This window comes from Diadema antillarum, unplaced genomic scaffold (assembly GCF_040938485.1).
Source record: "Diadema antillarum isolate AM-2024a unplaced genomic scaffold, OU_Dant_1.0 seq00000793_RagTag, whole genome shotgun sequence".
In the NCBI taxonomy this organism is placed as follows: Eukaryota; Metazoa; Echinodermata; class Echinoidea; order Diadematoida; family Diadematidae; genus Diadema; species Diadema antillarum.
Window position 1 is genome coordinate 336,977 of NW_027271680.1, and position 19,492 is coordinate 356,468.

At 40.8% G+C, this 19,492-nt stretch overlaps 2 protein-coding genes across 2 annotated transcripts; one reads left to right on the plus strand and one right to left on the minus strand.

Annotated features, from left to right (window-relative positions):
• Window positions 1-422: 422 nt before the first annotated feature.
• LOC139739289 (lipid droplet-associated hydrolase-like) lies at window positions 423-9,177 on the minus strand. The gene is made up of 6 exons (XM_071649903.1): window positions 9,139-9,177; window positions 4,045-4,246; window positions 3,113-3,250; window positions 2,334-2,450; window positions 1,442-1,671; window positions 423-758 (listed from the first exon to the last, which is right to left on the minus strand). Exons 2-6 carry the CDS (start codon window positions 4,214-4,216, stop codon window positions 423-425), a joined length of 993 nt encoding a protein of 330 aa, XP_071506004.1. The 5' UTR covers window positions 4,217-4,246; window positions 9,139-9,177.
• A 1,589-nt stretch (window positions 9,178-10,766) lies between these two features.
• On the plus strand, window positions 10,767-14,546 carry LOC139739303 (acyl-coenzyme A diphosphatase NUDT19-like). The gene is made up of 3 exons (XM_071649918.1): window positions 10,767-11,465; window positions 12,551-12,758; window positions 14,323-14,546. Exons 1-3 carry the CDS (start codon window positions 10,767-10,769, stop codon window positions 14,544-14,546), a joined length of 1,131 nt encoding a protein of 376 aa, XP_071506019.1.
• Window positions 14,547-19,492: the final 4,946 nt, after the last annotated feature.

Below are 19,492 nucleotides of genomic sequence, written 5' to 3' on the forward strand. Positions count from 1 at the left end.
TCAAATTTGCACTTCTCACTGTAATACTGCCACTGTTGAGTCATACAGCAAATCTTGATTCCAATTATTAATCAGCAACACTGATTTAACCCTGAAGTCAAATTTTGTTTGAAATGGGCATAGAATATGGAAACTGCAGCAAGATTCACAGGGCACAGCAAATTAAGGTCTCACTGCTTTACCTGGTAATGACCCTGTCTGAATGAGGTACTGGTGTACACATCAATGCAATGTCAATTTCAATATTATGAGTCTAGATCTCTGATAGCAAAATGCCTGCAGTCGTAATGGAGTGAGGTTTTGTGACTGACACGCACACACCCGTCGGCACGAGTGAGATGGGTGATGATATATCGGACCACAATGCTCCTTGCACAGGCGGCATCACAACGGAGCAAGGCCTGGTCAAAGGGGAGCCATTGTCAGTGTCCCTCCATCACAATGGTCTGGCTGCACCAGTTCCAGACCAAGTCTGCCACGAGCTCGCTCGACTCCAGGCAGAAAGCGTGCTCCAGTCCGCGGCGGCAGAGCCGAACGTCGGCCCCGGGCAGCCGCTGGCGCATGCTCTCGTAGTGGCTCCGCGGCGCCCAGCCGTCCTTGGCGCCGTAGTAGATGACGAACTTGTCGAGGTGCGACTCTATGGTGCGGTGGTCGGCGTGGCCAATGTTCTCCATCTCCATGGCAGCCATGTACAGGCAGTTGTGCAGGCGGGCAGGCTCGGCTAGTTGAAGCAATGCATGGAACACACATTCTGGAATCTGAACAGAAATGTGACAGACAGATTGAATGGGGACCTAGCGCTGCACACTGGCACTGGTCGGCCAGTCCCTGACAAGTAAAAATCACTGTCAGATCAGGGACTCTTTCAGGAATGACAAAGTAAAAAAAAATGGAAAAAATGGGAACCTACCGGTCTGACACACAGGTTAGAAAAAATGGGTTGGTATGCAACTCTGATTTAACTCTTGATATTGTTGTAGTCTATATCTTCTGTGCCAGGTCTGATTAGCTTCATTAATTGAATATTTCAGGTCTTCTTTATTATTTTCTGTATTGGGAGTGCAATCATTGTCTTGCACATACAGTGGACTCCCGTTATAACAAAGTCCTCGGGACCGGTGTTTGTTTGTTTTTTTCTTTACATCAAAATTTCGTTATAACCGAACAAATAAACAATAAAAATACATAGAGTGGATAATCTTGCGGCCTGAATATTTCCTTCCTTTAACCAGGATTTTGTTAAAACTGTGTTCGTTATTACGGGAGTGCACTGTACAGCATATATTTAATATTCATCAAGTGCTTCCATTCTACTACTGATTGTTGGACTACAGACAGCTTGACATTAACATCGTCCGTGTGACCACACAAACTCGAAAGTGAGGCCTTCACTGTGCCCCCCCCCAATCCCTTTGAAACCGGTCGACAGATTTCTTCTTACTCTTCTGCCCTTGAACCACCACTGCACCATTCTCCACTTCACCCAGTCCGAGAGGTAGTAGTTGATGTGGCACAGCCCCACCAAGGCCCAGCGCAGGTAGACGACCATGTTTCCGATGGTCCTCCCGTTGGGCGTGTCCCATATGTGTTCCAGCGTCGGGAAGAGGAGGACAGCTTTGAGGAGGTTTAGTTGAGGCATTCTTCGGATCAGCTCAACAATGATGTAACAACCTGGAGCAAATAAGGAATGATGAAACAGATTCTTTGGCAACTGAAATGGAATCAAGTAAGATTTTAATGATGTATAGTACAAAGTACATCATTTACACATTAACAAAAGAATAGTGCACAATAACATGAATGATTTTAAAGATTGCACTGCTTCAACTACAAATAATGATATGAAAAACAATACTTCACAATTTTCCTAAATACTAGTAAAACAATGAACCATGCAATGCTTAAACTATGCAACAAATCTCCAACACGTGATGATACGTACTGCTTTTAAACTGCACATGCGAGTTTCGAAATGATCCTTTCTGTTTACTCTCCAAACCATGGTACGTATGAAGGAGGAAAAAAGGATAATCAAAGGCCACTCTCAGCCTAGCCAATCTTCAGAATCATTGTTTTACGCTGCAATCATGTCTTCAGAAATCAGAAATGTTCATTTCTATATTCTCAAAATGAAAAAAAAAAATATTTACAGCTTGATGTGACTCACCACACCATCACCACATTTAGAATTGAAATAATCATTCTCACAATACGTCCATGTCTCAATTCCCATTAACCCGTTGAATGGAGGGACTGATTTTGCTGTAGCATTCATTTTCCATAGACACCTACCCAAGTATTCTCTGGACTTGTCTCCAAAGGGTTAAACTCACCTACAGAATGACCGATGAGAACCAGCTTGACCCCTTCTGGTACGTGGTCATCGATGAATGCCATTTTATGCTCGATCTGTTGTCTGAGGTCATAGATCTCGTCATCTCGATCAACCGCTGCAAAGGGAACAAAAGCCTTGAAGCGTGAATCAACGTAGGAACGTGACTATCAAATAGAAAAGAAAGAAATGAGAAGCTAATGGAAGCTGAAACTGGGGACTTTCCAATTAGATTTGCTGCTCAAGGAATTGCTGTGAACAATTCCTCAAAGACAATGCCATTATTAAAATCAAATTGACTTTGTCATTATGTCATACTCTTGGCAAAATGTATATAATTAAAGGCAAAGTTAGAAAATAAAGCATACTTTCCTTCACACAACTAGAGTATTATTTTCCTGTTTTGTTTTGCTTTGTTTTAAGGTATCATAAGGGCAACAGGCACCTTTTAACACTTTACATAATGCCTGAAAAACTATATATACCCATATTTTTTAGTGATATTGATAGAATTCACTAACTACCAACATTCCATTTGCAGGTTAGTATTTATGGCCCACATTGAAGTTTGTAGTACTTAATATCATCATTTTGTAATTTCATTTTTAAAAAGAAAGTGAAGACAAATATCTCTGATTTCTTCTTTTTTCTTTTCTCACAGGGGTATATTGAGCAATTTGTTCCACATACATTTCTAGGCCCCAGATGCTCAAAGTGTGTTGAGAAAGTGTGATGCTTTGGGGTACTAGTACATTGTAGCATTGTTCAACTTCAACTCACCTTTTAATTTCTCCTGGATACTTTGAGGAACTTCTGCATGTCCAGCATGCGACACCACCCATGCTGGTGTCGTGTAGCTGCTTGCTTTGTAGAGTGTCTGACAAAATATCTCATAGAAATCAGGAACACCTGGATTGCCTTCAAACATAAGAATAAACAAATAAAAAAGAGGTAATTCCTTCACACACAATCATTAAAAAAGAATACAACGAAGGTAATATGATAGAATTAATTAACAAGCAGTGGTGTCATTTGCTTGACTTTTTTTGTGACTTTTCGAAGTGCATTTTACAAAGGATCTTAAAATACAGGAAACAAACTCATTCCTTGGTGTTCCTGTCCATACAATTCTGTAAGATGTTAACTGCCCTTTGCACTTTAATACTACAGCATTATCCTTAAAGTTATCCCAGATGTAATCTCCCTACACCTACAGGTGTTACTTAGTAGCAAGAGAGAATACAATGTGGCCAGATGACAGAGAAATCGATCAATACAGACTGAAGGACAGACGTAAACCCCAAATCAAATGTCTCACATGCACAACATGACAGGAGAGGAGGTTATGCTTTTCAATGACAAGCACAATAATATACGATTTTCAATGATTCCCGCCTTTCCAGTTCTTCAGAGGTATTAAAAACTTCCTAAGACAAGGTGGCTTATTTTTTTTCTATGAAGGTTGTTGCTGCTGGCACTGGTCCGACAGTCCCTGACCATTAAAAATCACTGTCGGACCAGTAACTTTTTTTCAGGAATCGGCCAGTAAAAGATGGAAAAACTGGGTACCTTCTGGTCTGACTTGTCTGTCGGACCGGTATAGAAAAAATGAGCTAGGATGCAGCACTGGATTAAGTACAGTTTTAATGACAAATGAAAAACACAGAGAGGAAGGGGAAAATAAAAGCTCCAAAAAGCCGACAACATCTTACCTGGTATGACAAGGAAAAGTACTTTCGGAGATTTCGTGCTCTTAGGGTCAGAGAATCCCCCGCCAACCTTGATGATTCTGGTGGGCATGCCATCCACTAAGACATTCTCTGTGATGGCAGTGGCATCCTCCTCACAGGACACGCCCGACGACGAGATAGAGGACGATGCCATTTTCTCCCAAAAGATCCAGGTTCGAGATGTCTGGGATACGAGATCAACACAAACATACAGTGAACATTTCAATCAGTATCCTAGCCAGAGCAAAGAATGCGATCATTTTTGAAATGCATGCATGACAACTGCAGTCTTTGTACAAACTATACTCAGTAGTGTAGACAAAGACTTCATGCATTGCAATCTCAAAAGTAGTCTTTTCTTTTGATAGTGAAAGAGAAAGGTTGTGTAAATACGGAAAATAATCTGATGCATAATCAGAGAGACGCTGTTTCATTGTTGGGTGCCTTAGTTTTTTCTTTGCTGGGCTAATTTTTTGGAAGATAAGATAGGATGCGCCGGATATGGATCTGGATGTATAAGATACAGGGCCCTTCAGGGCATAAATGCATTAATGTAGAGAGAGAGAAAGTGTTCTAAAGGTATATCTGTCAATGGCCGTATTGACGGACTTTAAGTAGAAGGCGAGTTTATGACGCTGTCACTTTTAGATGGGGAAATAAGAGTGCCTCAACAACTGATCAGTTCAATCCCAGATGGGATTAGAGCACTTGTCATACGTATGTTGTCGCATGATGTTGTTACTTGTTGTCACTTATCCATCAATAATATTCAATAATTGTAGTTAAGTTTTCAAATTGTTGTTCACAGATATTTTAGGTTGTATGGGGAGAGCACAATTTTGTACAGTGCACCCTTTTATAAAGAACATGGTTATAATGAAATTCCAGTTACAACAAAGTCAGAATTCAGGCTGCAATGTTATCCACTCCATGTATTTCTGTTGTTTATTTGTTCGGTTATAACGAAATTTCTAACGAAAGACAACAACCGCCCGGTCCCGAGGACTTTGTGGTAACAGGAGTCCACTGTACAGGAAGATACAGAGCTGGCACCAACCCCCGACCACTTTAGAAAAGGGTGAGTTTGAGGTGCCTCCTTCGTTTCTTTACTTAGGATTGGGAGCTGGTGTTCATCCAGCTTGCGAGTAAAACTTGGTGTAGAGTGACAGGGCTGAGTATATCATAAGCCTACAATTAGGTAAATCAAGTTGCCCATAATTTGACCATAATTCGGTCCAAAATTGAACTGCTGGCTACATTGAGAAACCTATGCTTTTGCACGCAGTCAAATTTTGGCTCCAGAGATCAAAACTTGGACCTTGTGGCTTGGTCCCAGTTTATTGAGTTTTGTGCTATTGTATTACTAATGGCATAACTGCATCAAATATATCCGTCAAAACTTAGTAAAATGAAGTTCAAACTCATGTGAGTGGTCTGATACACTTTTGAAAATATTTTGTGTGATTTTGATGCAGTTTGGTCAAGAGGAACTCGAGATAAAATCTAATTTTGGAAGTAAGTGGTTTAATCATTTGCTTGTAGAATAGTGAAACTGCTTAAGCTCCTCTTTCGCAAGTTACAGTACTACAGAGTAAGAGGCCAAAACATCAGATGGATAATTAACTTCCTCAAAAACAGAAGAAGGCAAGTCGTCTTAGACAGAACTACCTCATCTGAAGTGGAAGTTGAATCTGGAGTCCCACAAGGATTGGTCCTTGAACCCTACCTCTTTCTCTTCTACATCAACGACTTGCCCACAGAAATGTCCACTTCATCCGCGATCAGTCAGACTAATTGCAGACGATACCATCATGTACATTGTATATGACCATCCAGTCAGATGAAGATGCCAAGCTTCTACAAGAAGACTTGGATAAACTCAGTATCTGGTCAAGTGATTGGCTGACGGAACTCGACCCACTTAAATGCCACTCAATCACAGTCACCAGAGAGAGGACAAGATATCACCATCAATACACTCTGAATGGCATCATATACAGTCCTGGGCATTGTCACATCTGCTAAGTACCTGGATGGCACAATTGAAACCAACCTCAAATGGAACCAAGAAATTTCAAACATCTGACAGAAGGCAAATAACACCCTGGCCTTTCTCTGACGAAATCTACGAAACCACTCGACCCAACTCAAGATGACTGCACACCGGGCACTTGTGTGCCTTCTCGCAAACCATGCACTGTTTGGGATTCCTACATAGCTGGATGTGATTTTGATACATTGATTTGAAATGACCCAGAGACGAGCAGCGCCATATGTGCTAAACCGGTACCATAATACCTCAAGTGTATCGGAAATGCTTGCACAACTTGGCTGGCCTTCACTTCATAAAAGAAGAGAAGTTTCCAGGCTGACCATGTTGTACACTACAAGATGCACAACTCACTGACACTGGTAGACTTATACTTTACTTTACTTTAATCCATCGATGCTAGTAGGTCCGGGCCTGTTCATCGATCGATTGGTAGTCATTTGAATTAATCTTTCAATTACGAGTGGTTCTATGGCAAGGTGTGTGTGTGGAGAGAGAGGATTCAGGACATCTGTTAGTATCCTTCAGGGTCACATACAAATGGCAATTCTTTCCAGTAGTTGTCTGGTCTGTTTTTGAAGGAGTTCACAGATGGGGCACTGACTACATCTTCTGGTAGCTAATTCCATGATTTCACCACTCTATTTGAGAAGAAGAATTTTCTAACATCAAGGTGAGCGAATGTCTTCTTCAGCTTCAGAGTGTGACCACGTGTTCTGTCTTCATTATTGAGATGTAGCAGGTCAGTGTCAGTAGACCTCAACATATACCACCATGTCCGGCCCATCACAAAACAAACAGGAGAGCACATCATCCAGATAGCCATTTGCATACGATATGGCTATCTGGTTCTCATCTCCAGGACAAAGGACAGAGCAACATAAACAGTCCTTCTTTCCTAACACAGTACAGCATGGAATAGCCTACCTCAAGAGCTCATTCTGGCACCAACTGCACTTCTGTCATCGCCTGACGGATTTTACCTGCACCATGTACAATGTACAATTAGCTAGCTAGACCTAGTAATTAGTAATAAATTTACTAATTAATAGTAACTAAAGTCAACTGATCGACCACTTATTTTTAGATTGACCACCCTCGCGCAAATTCAATGGCCTTTTCATGGATTCAAGATATCTATGCACCCAAGATCCAGACACTGTCTTGCATTGCATGCTCGGGATCAGGTGCCGTGCCCTTGTTGCTTTTGCCTGTGGTCTTGACTCGAAGGGTGCGTTCGAGCGCTCTGAAGCGAACCAAAGCGAACTGAACTAAAGCGTACCGTACCGTACCATGCCAATTTTGGTGCGTTCGAGCGCTCTGTGGAGAAAGCGTACCTAACAAGTTATTTTTAGAAAGGTCACGCTTGTTTACAGCAAGAATGTCATTCACCTCTCGCTTGAACTACTTACAGCTGTCCCGAACAAAGAGAATGATGTTTTTGCATTGTGACGTATGCGCTTGATATGCGCATGCTTTACAACGAACTTTTGGTACGCTTTGGTACGCTTTTGGAGCACATCGGGAAGTGGTCCACTTTTGGCTTGGTACAGTACGGAACGGTACACTTTAGGAGCGTTCGAACGCTCCTCTGGCGCGGGTACGGTACGGTACAGTTCGCTTTAGGAGAGCGCTCGAACGCACCCTTAGCCTTGACTTGCATATGAATTATGACATGATATAGATACTCTATCTATGCGTGCACACACATATAGGTCCTACACATACACACACACACACACACACACACGAGATCAGAATTTTCACCTTTCAGGATTGAAGGAGGCAAAATAAACACACTACCAATTTGCTACAGTGCAGAGTAAATTTACTAGGTCTATTAGTATTAACTACGCAATTCAGTTCGGGAAACCCACTCACAAGGGGGGCCCCTCCTTATAAGTAACCCGTCCCCCTTTGTAACCCCGTCCCCCTTATAAGTAACTCCCGGGGCACCCCTTATAAGGAGTCTCCACGCTTTTTTGCAATGCAACGCGAAAATGAAAGGACTGCGGCAATTCGCTTGATTATGTCCATAAAGCTTCACAAGTTTCCTAGTTACTCACGAAATTTGAGCAAAATCGGTTTGAGGCATCATATCTAAAATCATGGATTTAAATGCGATGTCAAACGACCCATGCGAATGCTGAAATGCGAGCGATTACTGGCGTGAGTGTCGCCAGGCGCGGCGGCGCGGCAATGCTTGAGTGCAGATGTGGCGACTGAGTACGGAGACTTTCGTACTCAGTCGCCACGTCTGCACTCAAGCATTGCCGCGCCGCCGCGCCTGGCAACACTCGCGCCAGTAATCGCTCGCATTTCAGCATTCGCATGGGTCGTTTGACATCGCATTTAAATCCATGATTTTAGATATGATGCCTCAAACCGATTTTGCTCAAATTTCGTGAGTAACCAGGTAACTAGGAAACTTGTGAAGCTTTATGGACATAATCAAGCGAATTGCCGCAGTCCTTTCATTTTCGCGTTGCATTGCAAAAAAGCGTGGAGACTCCTTATAAGGGGTGCCCTGGGGGTTACTTATAACTGAAGGGGGACGGGGTTACTTATAATTAAAGGGGGACGGGTTACTTATAAGGAGGGGCCCCCCTTGTCACTGCTTGTGAGTGGGTTTCCCGAACTGAATTTGCTGGCGCTATCCTCGCTCGTAGAAGTTCTCGACATCCCATCTGCTAAATACACTAGTTCTCCTTGACCTTGGCCTATAATCCTATGCTAGTATGCTATACTATATAGAGTCTAGTGATGAGAGTCTAGAAACAATATTGTTCAATTCGTGAATAGGTAGGGCACCTACACATATTGCAAGGTGTGGGACTGTACATTAATAACACATGCCATACCAGCAGCCAGCCATCCCGTGATCCGGTACCTGCCACTGCACAAGTGCACATCTGCTGTCAAATTACATTCATTACCTTTTCTGAGATTCTTATTACATTTCATGAAGTAGTGAGTAAGTACCGTATGTCTAAAAAGTGGAAAGTTTTGAGACCAACTAAATTTACCTTTCATACACCAACCTCACACATTCATCGCATAGCAGGCCGGCAGCAATTACGTAACAACAGTAACACAGCTCAGACAGCTCGACAGTTTGTGCCTTCACTCCGTAATTTACATGCACTCAAATCAAAAGGTGATTTCTTGTTGACATACATCGCGGTTCCGTAAGTTGAGAGGTAAAACAAAATCATAAAGTCATTATACCATCCCAGTATAGCTTCCCACGAAAAGCTGCAACAGAGATAACTCCTTCAAGGTTCAAGGTGCCAGGAAGGACGATCCTAGTCCCATGCGCGCATTTTTATGTTACTGCGTTATTGTAAGTTCGTGGAGCATTCATTGGCATTGCATTGCATTTGCCATCGGCATTGGGCAATCCATGGCCAGGTTTTAGCATTAGTTTAGGGGGCCAAATTACTTCTAACTTCAGTACATCCCCTAACCTAACCCTAAATCTAACCCTGTTAAGCCCTAAAACCATCTAAGTTTAATCATAGGCAAGATACACAGTCTACTACTCTAGTTCTAGACTACACTAGAGTCTAGGCCTAAATCTATTTAAATTTACTTTGAAATATTTTGCTCCTTTTTTTTTCTTCCAATTTTAGCAGGGCAGAGGTAGATCTGCTAGTACTATAAATTATTCTTAATTAATGCATAATGGCAATGGCCCGATGCCAGTGGCTGTGCTGAAGTGAAAATCCTGAAATAATTTGGCATTACAATATTAGGTGGTTAGCCTGCAAAATGTGTTGAGAAATGGATGGGATGTCTGACATCAGACAGTGCAGTGGAGAGCAGGGAGACATCTCTCCCTGCTGGCAGATCTGGGCTACTACTAGTACTAGATGGATAAGCAGCAGTTGGGGAAGTGATATGGGAATCAGCCAGGCAGTATGTGTGACGTGTGTCTGTGCATTGATGAGTGTCGAGTGTCATTTGATAGTTCTTCAGCTGTGTCGGGAAATGTTTCTGCACACACCCGCCCATTCAAATACATCCTTTTGGCTTTGAGGGAAGGAGATAGAGAGGGCCAGAGAGGAGGAAAAAGCAAGATGTCGTGCAGGTTTTTGTATGGATTTGACCAAGTTTTGATGCTTTGAAAAGGAATTTTGATTATAGTCTAGAGTCTATGGCTAGTATAGAGTCTATGGCTTACTCAATGCTGTTTGAGCGATACCCGTAGAGGTTCTCTGCTTTGTAGTTGTACATCTATGGAGATCTCTAACCAGGCACAAGAGGCCAAATAATTTCATTTTTCATTCTTAATATATTGAGTATTGTGCTTGCAACTCCTCAAAACCTATACAAAAGTACTGCTCCAGTCTGGGAGTTGTACATTTGTACAATATATTTTGTGTGACACTCTTCAGGGAGGTAATGACAACAGTTATTTAATGGTGTGGTTGTTTCATTGTTGTATTTCTTTAAACTTGTACAGGAATTAACAGACATGTGCAAGGTGTGTGATATTTCTTCCCTTTAAAGGCATTGATTGAGAATAGCCCTCCCGCCCATTAGATGTTCTAGTATTAAATGTAGTACTTGTACTGGGTATCTGTAAATTTTGCATTGTGTAACAAAGTTCATCACACTGTGCTTTATACCATTAGGTTGATTACACACCACCATGGCGAGTGGCCTAAAGTACTGGCGGGAAGCTGCCACGCTGATTCTCGCAGCCAGAGTCAAGAGCCCCATCACCAGTTACCTTGGCAACAGAAAATTTGTCTTTGACTACCAGATCCTCATGCTTCAGCGAAGCGCCAAAAGCGGTTTCTTTCCATCTGCACAGGTGTTCCCAGGTGGTACGGTTGAGAAGGCAGACTTCAGCTCAGAGTGGCTGGGCATGTTTCGCAAGTACGCAAATGTCCAGGCTCCGTCAGACTTTGGCCCTATGGTGCAGATAGAGGGGAAGCGGCCACCCATGTTTCTGCGAGACCATGGGTCTGAATTGCCACCAGCCGTCGCGTACAGAATATCTGCCATACGCGAGACTTTTGAGGAGTGTGGGATATTGATGCTGAGGGATGCGTCACAATGCAGAACTCTTGCCGGCGTGAAGAGACCTCCACTCGGAGCGAGCGTAACCATGGCAGCGCAGGACCTACGCACGTGGAGAGAACGGATCCACAAAGATGCAGGGAGCTTTCTTTCCCTGTGCCAGGAACTCCAAAGTGTGCCAGACATCTGGTCACTGGAGGAATGGTCCAACTGGCTGACCCCTTCAGACATGATGAAGAAGCGATTTGACACAATTTTTTTCATCTCTTGCCTGGACCATCTTCCCGTTGCAGTTGAAGACAATGCCGAAATTAGCCAATGCAAAGTATGTGAGCAGTAGTGATCCTTCCTGTAAAATGCTACATAACCATGAAAGATTGACAAGAACAGATTTGCATCCCTATCATTCATCTACCATATATGTAGATGACAATCACAAATATTCAAAATTTAAGATGGAAAAAATACTAATCAACTTTTTATGTTTATCAAAAACAATACACTTAAGATAATAGCAGATATGAAAGGATGATGAAAAAAAAAAGCTCAATTGTCAAGGTAATTCATCCTGATATCATGAATATATAAATCATCAAAAATGTTTACATAGATCTGTCAAAAATGTACACCAGCTGAAAAGCAAATTTTTATCAAACTGAGCCTTATACAATGTAACATTCTTCGTAGAATAAGTGAAAAAGTTGATATATTGTAGTAGGGGCTTTGCATGTCTTGTGTCGCACTGGAATATCAAGATCTGGTATCACACACACACTCACGCACACACACTCACTCACACACACAAAATAAACATTTTCTCAAACACCAATGAATTGAAGTCAGAATGACTTCCCACCACTGGTTAAATATTTTTGACTACTTACAATGTATACATGTAGTTGTATTTTTTAATTCTTATTTCTTAGTCTTATTTTTCATGCCATTTCATGCATGTGGAGTGCTTATACAATTATGAGTTACACGCACTAAATGACAAGTGCCCATCACGATGTTTTGCCTCTTGCTATAATATGTGAACAGCCTACTTAAGACAGGGTTGGGGCTTTCCTGATAATCTACCAAAAATGTGTTCTTTTGTTAAGTGCAGTCTAGAATACCAACTTCGTCCAAAGTCTGAAATTTGCATGCATCTTTCTAGGATTTATCCTCATTTGCATATTTTCCTGAATTTCTTCCTAAACATAGGAAAAAAACAACTATGAAAGATTTTCAGAAAATCACTGAGGAAAAAAATCCCTGACTTTGTAAGAAATATCTCCCCAGGAAGAATTTCAGAAAACAACTCTTGGTATTTTAACCCAGATGTCATTTGACAGAGAATTCATTCCACATTACCTTAGAGTACATGTACATCTGAGTCCACTTGTACGTTTCCTCTTCCCTTGCTAGTGGATTACTCCACTGGAAAGTCTGCAGCTGTACTCCGACGGCGTCACCTACCTGCCTCCGCCACAGGTGTACGAGTACAGGAGACTGCTGAACAAACAGCGCTTTGATGACCTCGCTCAGTTCTGCCAGAACAGAGCCTTCCAGGGCATGGAGAGGTTCCTCCCAGTAAGGTGCAATTGCTCCAATGGAGTGGCATCCCTGTTCCCAGGTAATGAATACAGTCAAACCTGCCTTAGCAGCCTCCTGTCTATAGTGGCCACCTGTCTGTAGCGGCCACTGAGAAATCCTCCCAAGAGAAAAGCCCTGTTAAAGACCCTATGTATAGCGCGCGGCCACAAATTTTGTTTCCTGCGGTAGATTTTAACCTGTCTTTAGTGGCCGCAGACCCACATGGAGGGGTAGCCGGAGCCAATAATCCAGTTCACTCTTTTCGTCTCCCTTGGGTGGCTGCTATAGACAGGTGTGACTGTATATACAAATTACTTCTGCTTCCTGGTGGATTTTCAATAATCTTACATGTTCGTCAAAAAGATATTGCAATGGTTTGAAATATGGATATGTCCAAAGTGCCATCAGGAAAGTTATGATTGATATTTTATTTAGTTTTGTCAGTACAAATATGTTTCATAACCAGTCATGCTTTTAGGAATGCTTTAAATGATAGGGGAAAAACAGGTAAAACATATACATTTTTAGGAAATGGTATTACGATCAATGTTTAACACTGCAGTCCTTCTTGCAAGCCATGGTAGAAACTTCACCAAAGTTCAAATTAATCGAATTACCTTTGTGGTTGACCTTGCTAAAATATTTGGTGGAGTGAGATGTGCATTCTCCTGTTTGCAACTCACTCCTGTTATTTTGAATACAGGAAAATGTAATTCCAACTAAGGTAAAAATTCAGCTTCCAAAATAGTTATCCATATTATCATCCTTATCCTGCTTTATTGTTTGGCAATAATGGAATTTCAATATATTGAAAGAAAACTGCTGATACCGATCTAGGACTTTGTTATAACTGAAGTTGTCTGTACTGATGATGATAGGTAGCAATGTGTCTTGCTCTACTTTTAGGTCTCACAGATAAAATCCAGTGAGAGGACACAATATTACCAAGTGTTGTGTATCCAGTTGTCATGTACCATGCCATCTGTTAAATGTGATGCATCCCTTTTGCAAATGCCACAAACTTGTGCATGGTTGAAGAGCAATGTCTCCCAACATTGGTTGTCTGATGTGATATCAATCTTACGGTAATACATTTACATATCTTAGTTTTTCAAAAAGAAAGAAAGAAATGAAAAACTAACCCTGCCACTTGAGAATACTGTAAAACGAGGAATGTTCACGTGCATTTTAATTTCACAAATTTCGCGAGCGCCATAATTCGCAAAATTAAAATGCATGTGAAAGTTCTTGCCTATACAATATGCATTGGATGCCAGTGGCAATTCATGAAAATTTCATGCTGCGAGACAGCCCATCGACTCCAATTCATGAAATGTTCATGCCGCGAATATATCGTGTTTTACAGTACTCTCCCTTTTCTGCCGAGAATGATAGTTGGAATATTATCAGGGTCTAAATAAAGTGACTGGAAATCTGTAATATTGTGTGAGTTGCATGATTTACCAAATTAAAGTTTTCCATAGTTTCATAGAAAGTGATATCAATCACACAAAATAATGTTATTATGTGAAAAGAAAACCATTTACTTTCCCAACTTCATTATTTTTCTTGTCATTGTTGTTGATTTTGTTGCCGTTGCCTAGGAGACGAATATTATCCAGAGCATCCAGCGGAGGACACCAATGAGGGCAACCTGCTGCACTACGACGGCACCGTGGAGGACCACACCCAGTCCTCGGCCCACACGAACAGGATTCTCTTCCACAGCGTGACAGACTACCAGCTACACGTGTCTGGCCCGGAGAGATGCGGGCACCCTCATCCAGTCACTGTCCATATACCAGCTCGGGACTCCTCCAAGATGTGAGGGGTAGTGCTAAAATCTCAGATGCCGTCCGAGTAGATAGGGAGGGGTGGCAGGGAGCTCCATCTCTTCCACATTTCTGGGCCAAGTATTAGAGCTACTGAGTCTGTACAAGTGCTCCATATAATTATGCAATTTGTATTCAAATTGCTATACATATATAAACTGTAAAGCAAGATATTTTTTGCGGCATGAAATTTTCATGAATTGCAGCCGACGGTCTTTTTCTTGGCATGAAATTTTCACGAATTGCCAGTGGTTTTAAATGCATATAGTGTCCAAAAATCTTGGCTTTCAAAAAATTTGCAGAATTAAAAGGCCTGTGAATATTTGTGGTTTTACAGTATCTAAATTGTCAAAATATCTATTAATTTATGAAATTAATCAGAATTGTATAACACATGTTTCTTTAAACTTTGCATGGAGCCAGTGCAATTATTTTGCCATTGATACTCCAAATGTTACAAGCTTGAACTGTTTTTCATTAGAATTGGGTATAAACATAATTTCAAAGGCTTGCATTGCCATTTTTCAGTATCTACTAAAGTCCTTAACTCAAAAATGTTCCAAATAAGTTTATAATGAGGACATTGTAGTGAAGTGGGTAAGACTCCTAGCTTTAAAACAGAGGTCCTGAGTTTACATCCTACCAAGTGCCTACTTGTACATCCTGAGAAGGGAAGATTTACCCACAAATGTCCCTCTCTATCCAGGCATATTGGTGGGTACCAGGCTATTCTTGGAGCAAGGGATAATGATCAATGATAATGGCAGGACTTTTGTGTAGGGCAGTGATAACAGGTTTCCCTTGGCAAATAGGACCATCAATTTTGTCGAGCCCACCGGAGGGGCGGGAAGACTAAGGGATTGCCTGCGGCGTCTGTCCGACTGTCGTCCGTCTGTAATGCTACAAAAACTTGAATAACTCTCTACTGAGGACTTTAATTTCAATCAAACTTGGAGAAAAGAGTGGTTAAACAAAGTTACACAATTTACCAAACGTGAAGGTCACCTCAAGGTCAAAGGTCACAGGCAGGGGTCAATGAACTTTAGGGCCCAATGTTAAGTTTTTACAATGCATTTTGATTATGGCTCATAACTTTTGATGTATATGTCCATTTGTGACCAAACTTGGATGGTCGATGTCCCTTGGGGATTTCAAGGTCACCACAAGGTCAAAGGTCACAGACAGGGTCAACAAACTTTTAGGGCCCAATGTTACGTTTTGACGGTGCGTTTCGATTATGGCTCATAACTTTTGATCCCTATGTCCATTTGTGACCAAACTTGGATGGTAGATGTCCCTTGGGGAGTTGAAGGTCATCAGAAGGTCAAAGGTCACAGACAGGGGTCAACGAACTTTTAAGGCCCAATGTTAAGTTTTTACGTCGCGTTTCGATTATGGCTCATAACTTTTGATCCCTGTGTCCGTTTGTGACCAAACTTGGATTGTAGATGTCCCTTGGGGAGATGAAGTTCATCACAAGGTCAAAGGTCACAGACAGGGGTCAACAAACTTTTAGGGCCCAATGTTAAGTTTTTATGGCATGTTTCGATTATGGCTCATAACTTTTGATCCATATGTCTGTTTGTGACCAAACTTGGCTGGTAAACGTCCCTTGGGGAGTTGAAGGTCACCACAAGGTCAAAGGTCATAAGTGGGGTCAATGAACTTCCGGGATTTAGAAAAACATTAATTTCTTCTACGCGAATGGGCGAGACACAGTTTGGCACTTGCCTTGTTTTTATTTATCCTCCTGGCCGTCATACCAGCTATTAAAAAACAGCAGGGTAGACAAATTGATGTGTGGTGTGAGAGCAAATGACCACAGAAATATTAAATTTTTCATGCTGGATGTTTGATATCTCATGACAGCCTATTGATCTATGCCAAAATCAATTTGTTTTTTGTTTTTTCATAGATTCATGTAGTCCAGCGAGAAAATTCAGGAACAATGTGTTATCAGAACTGTACCATGATGTCGTGAGAAAGTACAATGACTTGCTCACAGCAAGATGTGGGTATTAAAGAACACATCCAACTTCACAAATGTGTAGATTGAGAGAATGCAGCATTATTGGTAGAACACATATGTGAAAGTTTGAGTAAAATTGGACAATCCATTGAAAAGTTGTACATTTTTGAAGTTTCAGTTCCGTGATCGCTGGATTTGAAGACTACTACAGCTTGTGATGTCCTATGTGTAGAACAATGTAAAGAAAACATAAAGAAAATTCAACATATTTTCACTTTTCTCACATAATAAGAGAGCACATGACTTACCTCTTTCAGAAGGCAGGAGGAGTAATACATATTACCCTTAACATAGGTCAGTTACAAGTTGAGGGAGTGTGTACCTTTTTTCGAAAAATGAAATTTTGGGGAATTCTATCTATATTTTCCTGTATATCATTCTACGCATGTGACATTATCAACAGCGGCAGTCTTCTCATCCAGCAGTGACTGCATTGAAACGTTACAGAGACTCCAACTCTCCCATTTTCGACAGGAGATCTCCCGCCGAAAGCCCATTTTTGCAAAATCTCCCGTTCTCCCGCTTGAGATTTGATTTCTCCCGCCCTGGCTCTGTGTCTCCCGTTGGAAAGGATTTCTTACTTATTGCTATCGTATGTTGAAAAAATAAGTCTTAGACGTAGTAGCACCAAAGAACATATAGAACCCTAGGATCGAACTTCGCACACATCAACTTGAGGTCTCCCATTTGCTAAGGTTTCGGGCGGGAGAATCTCCAGATCAGAAGGTGCTTGGGGTTGGAATCTCTGACTTTAACAATTCATAGCTTTCGAACGGATTGTTCATTTATTTTTCAACCTTTCACTGATGTATTTCACCTATATTGCTGCATCATCTCAATCCACATGTACAGTGTATATGAAGGTGAACTTGTCCTTTAACGTGGTCATGCTGTTGATATGGGCTGATAATATTAGTGGGGGAGGAAAGGGTTATAACTGGGATGTTTTGGTCCTGAAGTTGTCCGGGTGAGGACAGATTAGCCCTTTGAATGTGCTTTATAATTTCTTTGCTGATCGGCAACACAAGTGTCTGCAAACCATTTTCAGTAAAATAGTACCTAATCTACCTTTGTAGTACAGTTGTACAGTGCACTCCTGTTATAATGAACACAGTTATACAAAAATAAGAAATTCTGGTTACAACGAAGTAAAAATTCAGGCAGCAGCATTATCCACTCTATGTTCTTCTATTGTTCATTTGTTTGGTTATAACGAAATTTTGGTATAATGAAAGAAAACTGCCGGTCCTGAGGACTTCATTATAACAGGAGTCCACTGTAATGTGCAATACATCACCATGGCCTTCCTGTTGGACTGAGGCACATTGCTAAGCTGGAGTGGTCTCGCTGTAAAACTTTATATGTCGATTAAGTTTGAATATATCACTGAATGCTAATGAACAAGCTTGCCTGGGCATAGGCAAAAGACACACTGTAGTCACTTGCTGTATGCTACCAGAATTGTGCAGGGAACTGTGTGTGATAATGCATACAGTGCTTTTTTAATATCAACAGACGCAAGTTTAACATTCGTGTGCGTTGCAGGGGACCTGTGAAAGGCCATACAAGAACAAAAAGGCAGAGAGCACAACTATTATGACAAAATGTAATAATTAAAAAGTATAAAGAATGAAAGTGATTCTCAATATTTAAGTAAATGCAATGTTTTTCTCCCCAGTTTTGTTAACTATCTTTATCATACACTGTTTCTTATTGTTTCATTTTTTTTTCTTTTCTCATGACATATGGTCCATGTATTATTGCATGACAGTGTCAAGTCATACTGTAATGTCGAGTGTATTCATGTTCACCATTATGTCCAAGTTTATTGCTGCATTTTGCATTTCTTACTTCCATCTGAAATAAAGACGTCGGATTTATGTTTCCACTAAAAAGCTAGAATGCAAAATCTTGTAAATGCCGACTAATGGAGATAGCATGTACTCCTGTATTAACAAACACGGTTTTAATCAAAGTCATGTTACAATGAAGTAAAAATTCATGTCCCTAAATTTTGATCTACAGTATATGTATATACTTTGCTGTTCAGCTATAATGAAATTTCAATACAGTGTATAATGAAAGAAAACTTCCACTCTGAAAGACTTTGTTATAACAGGAGTTGCCTGTATTATCTCTACATGTATTATTGTTTTCATAATTATTATTATGATTACTATTTTCAATTATATTCTCATTAGGAATGCAGTTTCCTCTTGATTGGTACAGTTTGACACTGTTTTAGATTGTCTAAACTTATGAATGGAAGAGCTTGGTCGTATGAAACTGCTTTTTCTGTCACCGTGTGCCTTTATAAAGTCCAGTTCATGTGTTGACGAGCTTCGATGTACCGTTGGTTGGGTAGTTCTGTCTTGATTGGACAAATTTGTATAGATGCATGTATGTGTGTGTGTCTGTGTGTGCCAGTGTCTGTGTAAGCAGCAGACTTCCGAATATACAGTCAACTTTGCTTGAAGTCGACCTCGCATAAGTTGAATAATCATCCAAGTCAAAGGTCTTTTCGAGTCCTCTTTATATTCCATTGCTTTTAATCCCGCATAAGTTGATTTCTCTCTATGTCAAAGCTATTTCTTCAGTCCAAATAGATTCTACTTCTAATGCATGTATAGGTACAACACGACTGAATGTGAAGTATATCATAATTTAATATGTGTATTCCATTCATCTTTATTTGAGCGAGCATCATCTAAATGTAACAGTACTTGTGTACAATGTGGATTAAGACTGCTCTTTGAAATTAAAATTAAAATATTGAAAGAATATATGTTAAGATACACACTGGTTATTGTTTGCTTATTGCAGTATGTCTACATCTAGTCAAAGTACTGAATGTTCAAATGAAATACATGTACACACAGTGTTCTGGAAATCCAAATCAGAAAGAGACAATGA